Source organism: Scylla paramamosain, chromosome 38, assembly GCF_035594125.1.
Source record: "Scylla paramamosain isolate STU-SP2022 chromosome 38, ASM3559412v1, whole genome shotgun sequence".
Lineage (NCBI taxonomy): Eukaryota > Metazoa > Arthropoda > Malacostraca > Decapoda > Portunidae > Scylla > Scylla paramamosain.
This window is the reverse complement of record NC_087188.1, coordinates 11,456,235-11,468,599: the sequence shown is the minus strand read 5'-3', so window position 1 is coordinate 11,468,599 and position 12,365 is coordinate 11,456,235. Positions and strand designations below refer to the sequence as shown.

At 36.7% G+C, this 12,365-nt stretch overlaps 1 protein-coding gene across 1 annotated transcript in view; it reads right to left on the bottom strand.

Annotated features, from left to right (window-relative positions):
• Positions 1-12,365, bottom strand: part of LOC135091912 (phosphatidylinositol-binding clathrin assembly protein LAP-like) — a 51,232-nt gene that overhangs the window by 15,888 nt on the left and 22,979 nt on the right. Inside the window, exons 3-9 of the mRNA XM_063989976.1 lie at positions 11,329-11,404; positions 9,576-9,590; positions 7,205-7,307; positions 5,497-5,734; positions 5,051-5,128; positions 4,166-4,207; positions 1,288-1,437 (exon numbers count right to left, since the gene is read on the bottom strand). Of these exons, the coding sequence (XP_063846046.1) occupies positions 1,288-1,437; positions 4,166-4,207; positions 5,051-5,128; positions 5,497-5,734; positions 7,205-7,307; positions 9,576-9,590; positions 11,329-11,404 (702 nt within the window). The remainder of the gene's footprint in view (positions 1-1,287; positions 1,438-4,165; positions 4,208-5,050; positions 5,129-5,496; positions 5,735-7,204; positions 7,308-9,575; positions 9,591-11,328; positions 11,405-12,365) is intronic.

Here is a 12,365-nt window from a genome sequence, read left to right as displayed (position 1 = left end):
CAGCAGCTGATAACTTCTAGCAATGAAGCAAGAAAACACACACATTCACAAGGTTAAACTCTACCCAAGTCATTCTGGTTAATTTTTGGAAGGAGGGGCATTAAGAGGCTCAAACACAGATGGACAGGTAAAGGTATAGTCTCTTATGAGTGCTCTACAAGTACCTTTAATCGTATATAACTACATAAATTCAGGTTCAATGAGGTAAGGAAAATACACACACAAATTCTCATTAATATAAGGTAAGGAGGGGGATTAAAGGGTCCAATACAGGTGAGGTAAAGGTAATATTTCTCCCAGGTGTTATGGGAGATTAATACCTTTATTCCTTCATGATAAACTCTATGATAAACTAGTGGGGTCTTGTAATGTTGAGATTTAAGAGGAGAGTGCTTATGCTATTGTGGTTGTGGTGGTGGTGAGGTGGGGATGGTAGTGGTGGCGGTGATCTTGTTTTCTCTATTACTTTCTCTTACTTTCTAGTTCGTTTTCATTTTCTTACTTTCTTAATTAGTCTCTCTCTCTCTCTCTCTCTCTCTCTCTCTCTCTCTCTCTCTCTCTCTCTCTCTCTCTCTCTCTCTTCTAATGCATGAAAACTATTAACTTACAACAAAGATCATGAATTAAATAGCTCTCTCTCTATCTCTCTCTCTCTCTCTCTCTCTCTCTCTCTCTCTCTCTCTCTCTCTCTCTCTCTCTCTCTCTCACCTTTGCACTAATGCCTTCATTCACCTTATGGTATTTAAGAAACTGGATTACAACACAAATCATTTTTCTTTTTGAAGTTCATCATTATTCCAGGAAAGACACAGAGAGAGAGAGAGAGAGAGAGAGAGAGAGAGAGAGAGAGAGAGAGAGAGAGAGAGAGAGAGAGAGAGAGAGAGAGAGAAAGAGAGAGAGAGAGAGAGAGAGAGTTTAGTAATAATAATGATGTATAATGGTGGTGGTGGTGATAATGGTGGTGCAATTAATAATAATAGTGATCAAGCTGGTGGTGAATATGACTCTGATGGTGATAGTGATGATAGTGACAATGATAATAATGACTAATGGTGATGATATTAATGGTAATTGTAATAATAATGATAGTGATGATGATGATGATGATGATGACTACAGTGATGATGATAATGGTGATGACAGTGATGGTGATGGTGGTCATCTAAACCCCTATGAAAAATCTAGAAACAAAATAATAATGGTGATGACAAAGATGATGGTGATGACAGTGATGATAATGGTGATAGTGATGTTGGTAGTCTTCCAAATCTATAAGAAAAAACGTTAAAAAAATAAGTGATGATGATGGTGATGATGATGGTGATGGTGATGGTGATGGCGGTGTACCTTGACCGTTGTGGAGGTGGTGGTGGGTGGTTTCTTGCCTTCCAGGGATGCGAGGTGTGCTTCCAGGGCGTCCAGGAGGCTGCTAGGGGCCTGCAAGGGAACACACACCTTAGACACACACACACACACACACACACATACACACACACACACACACACACACACACACACACCTTAAGTTTCTTTCTTATTCCTATTAACATTTTTCTTATTAACATCTTTACTTTATACCTCATCATCATTAACACACACACATACACCCCCCCCATACCCCCACACACACACACACACATTAGCTATACATACACACATACACACTTTAGTATTCATAGCTTCAAAGATAAATATGAGAACACACACACAATAATTATGATTTATAACCAAATGAATAATTAAATGAAGATTACCACAATACTGCATCACTCAAGTGTATCATGCAACACAAGGCTGGTGCAGGGCAAGCAACACAGGCAACACACTACATGACAATCCCTCATCTGTAATACTTGTAATCAAAATGTTACAAATTTTTGGATTTCTGGGATTTAAAACTGTGGGAAGTTTATGTTCCCCAAAAATTATAAGGCAAGGTTTTTAGTTTTCTATATTTTGAAATGTGGAGGTTATGTTTCCAAAAATTTAATAGTCAAAGGTTTTCGATTTCCTAAATTTCAAAATGCATGAAGGTTTTGTTCCGTAAGAATTTATGCCGTAAGAATTTATGGCAAAGATTTTTTATTTTCTGAATTATGAAATATATGAAGGTTATGTTCTCCAAAAAAATCATAAGTGAAGGATTTTGGATTTTCTGGATTTCAAAATATACAAAATTGTGCTTAAAAAAACTTCAAAGGCAAGAATATAAACGAGTTAGGAATTTTGGACATCCTGGATATTCTAGGAAGAAAGTTAATTTTTTTTTTCTCACTTTTACATCCCTCATTAAACTTATGAACACAGCAAAATAAACTACTACTGATAACTGAAGCAAAAAATATTAAACAAGCCTTCCTCATTTTTTACATCCTTCACTAGGACTTTAGAATACAGAAAAGCAAATTACCACCAATAGCTTAAAAAAATACTAAATAATAAATAAATAAAAACAGCAGTAATACAAATGAAGGATTTTCACTTAAAAAAGGTGTAAGGACTTAGGGACTCACTGAGCGTCCTCCCTGGAGGGAACATCGGGACGGAGAGAAGGGAGGAAGGGAGAGAGGGAGGGAGGGGAGAGACAAGTGGACCAGGTCAGTATCATGCAAGGCAGTAGTAGTAGTAGCAGTAGTTGTACATGGTAGGTGCTCCTTCACTGCAAGAGGCTCATCACCATCCAGTCATCACCATCATGCAAACATCTGTTCTTTAGTTAGGAAAGGGTAAGTTAGTGTAGCCATGCTTGTGTGGGTGTTACAGACTGAAAGAAAGAAGGTGAGAGTAGAAGTAAGGAGAGGGTGAGATAGAAAAGAAAGGTAATATATGAAAGGTTGCAAAGAAAAGAAATAAGGAAAACAAAAGTATATATTTGAAAAAAAAGAACTAAGAATAGACAGAATATAAGAATTACTGTAGCCACACAAGGAATTATAACAATAGCCATGCCTGAGTGGGTGTTAGAGAGATAGCAGATGATAAAGAAAGGGGCTATGAGAAAAGAGAAATGTTTTAGTGAAGATGAAAAATAACAGAGAAGGAAGATGAAAACTGCAGAAAAAGAACTGAAAGGAAATAGGATAAAAACTTTGGGAGATGAGAATAGAGAAAAAAAGGAAGAAATGGAAGGAATAATGCAAAAAGAAATATAACAAGGTAGAGAAACATGAAGAAATAAATAGAAGAAAAGACCAAGACACAGAAAATGATAAGGAGGAGGAAGAAACAGAAAAACAAGACCGTAAGACAGAAAATGGGAGATAAAGGAAAAATGAATAGAAAAAAAGTAGAAAAGAAAATAAAGACAAGAAAGAAACAGAAAAACAAGACCATAAGACAGAAAAATGGGAGATGAATAAAGAATATAAAAGAAATACAAAGAAAAAGAATAAGACAGCAGAGTGAAACCAGAAACAAGGCTTCATCATTACCACCAATTCCTCTCCCAGACAAGCAGCAGATGACCCTTAAAACCAAAGTCATCATGCAAGGACCTTTAAAAACACTGAGGCTGTCATTCAAGATCTAAAACACTGAAGTCATACAGAGGTCATGAAAAACTCTTAAATTAACATGCAGAGGTCATGCAGGGGGTCTTTAAAACACTGAGATTGTCATGCAACACTATTTAAACAGATATCTAATAAAAGGATTGTAACTGTGAAATTAATGTAAATACTAAAGCTACTCTATACAGCTTTACCTTATAAAATACTAATATATAATAAAAATGGGATGCTAATACAGTAGAATATTAATTTATCGCGAGTCAGGGTCCATGATAGATTGCTTTAAATAAATTCCACACTGAACTGAAGTATTGTTTTAATGGAAAGGTTCTTGTGTTCAGTGTGTGCCAATTTCAATATGCTTAAAATTGAAATTATTCATTTTAAACCTTTCTCTTAGGACCCATTTTAAATAATCTTAAATCATTTCACATTTAATTGACATTCTACTGTAGTGAAATAAAATAACACTAAGATCTAATAAAAACATTGAATTGAGCAGTAAACCAACACTGACACTTCCATGCAACTCAAACTTATAAATGAAGAACCTGCTAGTGTTACTGTTGGTGGGAGTTAATCAGCACCAGCCGTCAGTGAGTTACGAGTGCAAAGTGGGCAAACAAAACACAAACAAAACACAACACTGGTCTTACCTTAGTCAAATCTGGGATGTCGCTCTTCTCTATTCCTACACTCTGCATGTGGAGAGAAGATTAGTATGAGTCAATAATTATGTTCTGTTGGATGTTTTGTATGTAATCTTTTCCTGGGTTTAAGTGTGATTATTCTTCTGAAATCCATTCTTGTGCTCTTTACCAGTTGGTGTGGGAGGGAAGATTGAGTCAGTAATGATGGTCTAAGATAGGATGTTTTGCAGGTCATCTTTTCTTCTGAGTTATGATTATTCTTCTGTCACCTAATATCTGAAGTTTTGTCAATGTATGTGGTTCTGATAAATTAATATTTTAGATTAGATATATTTAGATTTCTGAATGTGGAAGATGCTCACTCTCACATGACAGTATTTCCTGATCTCAACTTGTAGGAGAGAAGAAAATCCAGAATAATGAGAGGAGAGAGAGAGAGAGAGAGAGAGAGAGAGAGAGAGAGAGAGAGAGAGAGAGAGAGAGAGAGAGAGAGAGAGAGAGAGAGAGAGAGAGAGAGAGAGAGAGAGAGAGAGAGAGAGAGAGAGAGAGAGAGAGTAAAAAAAAAAAAAAATTGCATACAGGAATTGCCCTCTCTCTCTCTCTCATCATCATTATCTGAAAAACAGAATCCAAAGTATTAAATGGAAAAAACAAAGGCCACAGAAATGATTAACCAGGTTCCTTCAGTTAATAATGCAGAAATCCTGTCATCTGTCACTGGAACTGTAAAAACGCCCTTAAAAACCTGTGCAACTTTAACTAGTGCCTTTTGAAAGTGGTGGAGGTGTAGCTGAGAAGTATTTTGGAATACCTAACCTAAACAAGAATCATGAGTCATTTGGTCACTAATCACCATCTATCAAACAAGAAAGGAACAGAAGGCCAACTCACCTCAGCCACCTTGAGGAACTCTGCTACTCGATCCATCCGTATTAAGAACTTCTTGTAGCAGTCAAGGGCATCTCTTGCCTGCAGGAGGAAGTGTTGGGTAAGAGAGAGTTAGCTGTTGACTGAGGAGATTTATAAATAGTTGGGTTTGTTTATTTTAATGGAAAGATGTATTATAGAAAGTTTGGTGTGTTTACTGGGGATAAATCACACTGCATATTTTATTTAAGTTTAAAGATCACATGTAAGTCTTGGATCTTTCTCCCTTGTGTAAAAAGAAATAAATGTATAAAATAACTTGCTTTTTAGTCTTAGAGTATTTTTCTAGCAGGCTTTTTCGACATTATTTTTCTTGGGTCTTTTTCTCCCTTGGCAATTATGAAGAGGAAAAAAACTTGTACATTAAAAATAGATAGTAAATTCAAACATCACCTGCTTCTATCTCCTACCTGCTTTTTATTCATCTCAAAGTACTTCTCCAGCAGGTTGATGATGCCGTCATTGTAGCAAGCAAAGAGGCGTATCAGGTCCCGGAAGAGCAGCATGAAAGCGGAGTTGATGACGCCATTGGTGAGGGCATTATCTGTGCAGTCAAAGTCCAGCAGGGCATCCACCTGGGCTTGAAGGACTGGTAGGGTCTTGAGCAGTTGGTCTGTTGGCATTGTACGCAAGGTGCCATCCTCCTTCCTGCCAGAGAGAGGGAGGAAAGGTTGTTAGGTTTGATATGTTTGGTTTAGGAGAGATAGATGTGTGTGTCTGTGTGTGTGCGTGTACATGGTGAGTCTGGGGTGGAGTGGTTGCTTTGGGAGTGTTTGAAGGGTGTGTGGTAAAGTGTGGTGGGTGTACTGTCCTCCTTACTGTGGTTGAGGTGTGTATGTAAGTGTGGTAAGTGTAGGTGGATGTGGTGGGTGTCAGGTGTTTGGTTTGGGAGGGGTTTTGGTGATGATGACAGTGGTTATAGTATTGGTGATAGTGGTGATGACAGTGGTGACAGTGGTGGCGAATCTGGCAGTGTGTGTGTGTGTGTGTGTGTTTATCCTAGTGGTGCTAAATTTGACTGAGGTTTTGATATATGGGGTAGGTGGTGTTGTGCTATGACTGGTGTGTGTGTGTGTGTGTGTGTGTGTGTGTGTGTGTGTGTGTGTGTGTGTGTGTGTGTGTGTGTGTGTGTGTGTGTGTGTGTGTGTGTGTGTGTGTGTGTGTGATGAATTAAGTAAAGGTTAAGTGGTGAAGTGCAGTGATGTACTGTTACGCATGACTGTATTCTTACCATACAGCAAACTGATGGTTGTATTTGTAAATGGTATGTAGGCAATAAATATCTATCTATCTATTAAGTTTGGGAAAGATTTTGATGTAGTAGTGAATAAATTAAGAGTTGGTGGTAGTAATAGTGACACTGTATTGTATTACAGGAGTGAGTGAATGAGTAAGTAAATAAATGAGTTAACAGTTTCAACAATTTAAAAAGAAACATTACACATCAATAAAAAATAAATAAATATCAGAAACCAAGAGAGAGAAGCTTCCATTCACAGAGTCAAGAGCTGTAGAGTTTGGATCAATAGAGGAAGAGAAGGACTTAAAGATTAACAAAGGTCCACACATTAAAGGAGAAGCTAAGAAATGTTACTGGTGTGAAGTAAAAGCTTGCTGGGAGTGAGGGAAATGAAAACAAGATAGTCAAGTTATTAAAGGTCAGAGGAAGAGTTTTAGATATGAAAGAGTGGGAAAAAACAAGCAAATATTTCACTAAGTATACAGATATATATATTAGACTATGAAGAGCTAATATAAGATGTAAAAGGATATGGAAGAAAATTTGATGGAAAAAAAAAGAAAAAAAAAAGGAATGCCCAGAATATGAGAAAAAAGGAAAAAGAAAAAAACAAAGATGAAAGAACAAAACAAAAAAAAAAAAAATAGGAACAAAAAGAAAAAAAAAGAAAAGAGAAAAAGAAGCAAGAAAAGGCAGAAAGGAAACAGATAAAAAAAAACAGGAATGCAAGAAAAAAGAGAAAAAAAGAAAAAAAGAAAACACCACAAAACACTTAAACCAAAACACGACCAAACACCCAAAAGCAAAGCAGACCACACCACACAGAGGGCTACCACATCAAACAGAGGCAAAGCACCACCACCAGGCTGTCTACTCACCCTCTCTTCACCTTGCAGAAGTCGAAGGCAACACCACGGTATGAGATCGCCTTTTCGTTGATGTATTTAGCATAGCGTCGAATAAATGTTGACATGTCGTAATCTGTTGGGGTGGAAGGGAGGTGGAGAGGCTGTGAGATGGAGGGAAGTGGATACAGAAAAGTAGAACAATATGGGAAGGGAAGAGGATAGATGATGAGAGAAGAGGGGTATGCATTGGGAGATAGAGGAACTGTGGAGGACAATAGAGAAATGGAAGAGAAATAAGAGGATAATGAGGAAAAGAGGAGGAAGAATGGTAATGACAGAAGGGAAAAGATTGATGGGGAAACTATATGGAATGGGAGATAGAGGAGGTAGAGAGGACAAAATGAATGGGAAGAGAAAAGGATGATAATAAGGAAAAGAGAAGGAGGAAGGATAGTGATGATGGACAGGAAGAGAAAGAAGATAGAGGTGAAGAGAATATAGAATGATGAGAGATGGGAGAAGAAAAGGATGAAGGAAAGAGGAGAGGTGGAGAGAAGAATAGTGGAGTGAAGGAGGAGAAGGAAGAGAAGGAAAGAATAGACAGAATAACATGGAGGAAGAGGATAAAAGAAGAGAGGTGAAGAGAGCATAGAAGGGAAGAGAAGAGATGGTGATGAGGAAATGGAGAGGTGGAGATGATATGGAAGGGAAGAGGAGAGATGGTGATGAAAGGGAATAAAGGGAGGAAATGCCAATAAATGATGAGAGATAAAATAGAAGAATGAGAGAAATTGAGGATCAGTAGACAGGATGAAGGAAAAAAAGAAAGACAAAAAGAATGAAAGATGAAGACAAAGAACAAAGAGAAAAAAATAAAAAAAAAGGAAAAACTATTCTAAAAATAAATAAATCTTACCAAAAAACACACAAACCCAAAACACCCAAAAAATTAATAAGCATGAAAATGAAACCAAATTACATCAAAAACACCAGGTTAGGAGAGGTGAGGGCAGGTAAAGCAGCACCAGATAGACAGAGAGAACATCTGCATAAACTATACTGCCTGAGAGAGAAAAAATGGGCTGGTGTTCTAAGTGTCTGTCCTCACCAGTGCTGTTTTCAAAGGCCACAGAGATGGTTAGACAGGTTCTCATGAAAGTTTCTCGTATTAGTGGCGCAGAAGACTTGTTAAACTATCACTTGGGTCATGAAAGCACTCTTGAAAACACTGATAACTACAGCTTGTTAAGTTATGAGTTGGATTATGAAAGCATCCTTGAAAAACACTGATAACTTCCACCTCAGCTTGTTAAACTATCACTAGAATCATAAAAGCACCCTTAAACACACAATAACTTTCCATGCAGCCCCTTAAACTATAAATAAAATCATGAAAGCACCATTCAAAGCACAGCAACTTCCACTACAGCATGTTAAACTGCCACAATCATGAATACTTGAAAACCCTGATAACTTCCACTACAGTTTGTTAAACTATCACAATCACAAAAGCACGCTTGGAAACAATAACTTCTAATAGAGCAGGGATTCTCAACCTGTCCTCCATCATTAACTCCTCAGTTTGATGTATTCCTCCATTCACCTCCTTACTTCCATACAAAAAAATTTCCAAACAGGATTGAACTGGACTGGACAGGACTGAATGACTATACCTTCCTCCCCCTCCTCCCTCTTTCCCCTCACACAAACACTCTTAGCATTCTTTCTTGCATTTAACAAAATTTGATTTAAATTCATTGTTATTCATTTATCAGGTATATCAATTATTTACCCTCTGCCATGTAGGGATAAATTTACCCCTGGTTGAGAATCACTGCACTGCCTGTTAAACTCTCACTAGAATCACAGAAAACATCCTTGAAACCACAATAACTTCCACTACAGTCAGTTTAAATATCACTAGAATCATGAAAATATCCTTAAAAAACAGTAACTCCCACTACATCCTGTTTACAATCACATAAAACACCCTTGACAGCACAATAACTTCCACTACAGTCAGTTTGAATATCACTAGAATAATGAAATGCACCCTTTAAAGCTTATAATCGTCTTTCACTACAGCCAGTTTAAATATCACTAGAATCATGAAAGCAGCCTTGAAACAGTACAGTCTTATGCAAAAACTTGGAAGATATCTACCTAATTATAACTATTACTACACTAATTCTATTAAAATGTTTATTACTACTACTACTATTACTACTATTACTATTTCTATAAGGCAACTGAACAATGCATTATATCTCTCCCACACACACACACACACACACAAGCCAAGCCAAACACCACCACCACCACCACCACCACCACTACTACTACCACCACCACCACCACTACCACACTACCAAACATCAAAGGGAAGGAAACTTTTACTTACTTATCTGCGGATGACCTGATGAACACAGAAATAGCAAGTTTAATGGCATGAATATATCACATTAGGTCAAGTTAGGTTAAGTTAGGTCATATTCTGCCTCTCCAAGTATCCAATGCATAGAAAACATATACTCTTTCCTAGTTAAAAGTTAGGTTAGGTTAAGTTAGGTCAAGTTTGCCTCTTTAAACATCCTATCATGAAACGCATTTTCTGAGGTCAAATTAGGTTATGTCAAGTCAGATCCTGCCTCTGAAAACATTGTAACATGCATATTCTGAGGTCAAATTAGGTTAGGTCAGGTCAAGTTAGATCCTGCCTCTCAAATTATCTAGAGTAAACATACAATTTTTCATCTACACTAACAAAAATATAGACACCTAAAATACACACCATACACTTAGATATGCAGCCATACACTTGTGATAGACAGCATGTATAATGTAAAATATAATAAATGCATATGGTAATTTTCAACCTTACAATAATACAACTTTCAACATTGTTCATATACACACATACAAAAATACAGTTAATTCATGCATATTAATTTACAATATAGCATATCATCATTCATACAGAGAGAGAGAGAGAGAGAGAGAGAGAGAGAGATCATCATTCATACAGAGAGAGAGAGAGAGAGAGAGAGAGAGAGAGAGAGAGAGAGAGAGAGAGAGAGAGAGAGAGAGAGAGAGAGAGAGAGAGAGAGAGAGAGAGAGAGAGAGAGAGAGAGAGAGAGAGAGAGAGAGAGAGAGAGAGAGAGAGAGAGAGAAATTCTGAAACACACACACACACACACACACACACACACACACACACACACACACACACACACACACACACACACACACACTATGACAAACAAACAAACTTACTTTGATCTGTGAGTTGACAGACGTGATGCCAGTAAGCACAGAGAGAGAGAGAGAGAGAGAGAGAGAGAGAGAGAGAGAGAGAGAGAGAGAGAGAGAGAGAGAGAGAGAGAGAGAGAGAGAGAGAGAGAGAGAGAGAGAGAGAGAGAGAGAGAGAGAGAGAGAGAGAGAGAGTGGGGGAGAACAGATGGTTACTTTTATCACATTTAAGACCACAACCACATTTAAGTAGATCACAATATTGTACACTTAACAAGTTTACATATAAGTATAAATAAATAAATAAATAAATAAATAAATATTCTCTTAAATAATTATGAGACAAATTCAGTGTTTCTTGATAAATGAGAGAGAGAGAGAGAGAGAGAGAGAGAGAGAGAGAGAGAGAGAGAGAGAGAGAGAGAGAGAGAGAGAGAGAGAGAGAGAGAGAGAGAGAGAGAGAGAGAGAGAGAGAGAGAGAGAATGTATGACTCTTCCTCCTCCTCTTTAAAAATTAAGTTCTTTCTATTATATTGTTAAGTGTACAAGCTGTGATATAGAAAATGGTAACTGACACTGTTAATATATATACATGTCACACACACACACACACACACAGGAAACAACAACACCCCAAAAAAAAAAAAAAAAAAAAAAAAAAAAAAAAAACAGCTAAATTATAACACTATCAATATTAACCATTACATCCTATCACCACCACCACCACCACCACCACCATCACCACCACCCTTCTCTTCACTCAACTCATCACTATCATATCCATTTCCTTTCACCATCACCACCCTTCTCTTCATATCTTCATTACTCGATCACTACCACAATTTCACCACATCCGCGCTCTGTAATCACAACACAACCAGCACCACCACCACCACCAAACTTACTTGCAACTCCTGTTTTATCCAGAAAACCTCCTAAATTGAAGTTACAGTTGCTTGATGCTAAATATTGTGTAAACCTCTGGAAAAGAAAGGAAAGGAGGATTAATACAGTATGTGGTAGAATATTTAAACCTGCAGTGAGTAGAAATATGAAAGAAAAGTTAATAAAAAAATGTGGTGGGATTTTTGTAGTAAGAGAAAATTTTAGGGAATAGAAAGAAAATGTGGAATGTGTTAATTTTTTTCTGAATATTACTTATGTTTAAAGGTTTGGTAGAAGGGAATAAGCAAAGAAAATCAGAGAAATACAAAGGAAAGCTATTAAAAAATGATAGGCACTGTGTAAACCTCTGGAGAAAGAGAGATTAATTAATACAGTATATGGTGAAAATTTTTGTACATGTATCAATTGAGGAGAAAAAAATTAAAGAACATTAAGTAAATAATTAATATTGATCGTCACTGAATTATTATTTGAGCGAAAGAGGGATAGGTAAAGAAAATCACAGAAAAAATGAAAGATAGAAGATATTAAAAGGAAAGTATTTAAATAATTAATACAGAACACAATTAAAGTTTCTTACGTTATTAAATTGCTGTACATTAAGTTTTTTGAGTAGAAGAGGAATGCATCAAGAAAATTAGAGAAATATAAAAGAAACTGAGCCACTAAAAAGAAAAATCAGACATTTTATACAGAAAAGAGCAAAACTTTCTTACACTTGACAAAAGTTGATGTACAATTAAAAGTTTGAGAGGAAAACGGAAAGATGAGAGGAAGAGATAAGGAAATAAAGGAATGGGAACAAAGAAATATACAACAAAAATAAAAATAAAGAACAATGCAAACTTTACAATGATGAAGAAACTGATGTAATGTTAAAACACACACACACACACACACACACACACACACACACACACACACACACTTAACTTAATTACTAAACATGACAACACTGTAAAGCTTATAAAATAAAGAAAGATTGTAAAGCAAAACTGGTTGGAGGAAGGAAGCAAAAAAATACCACACACACACA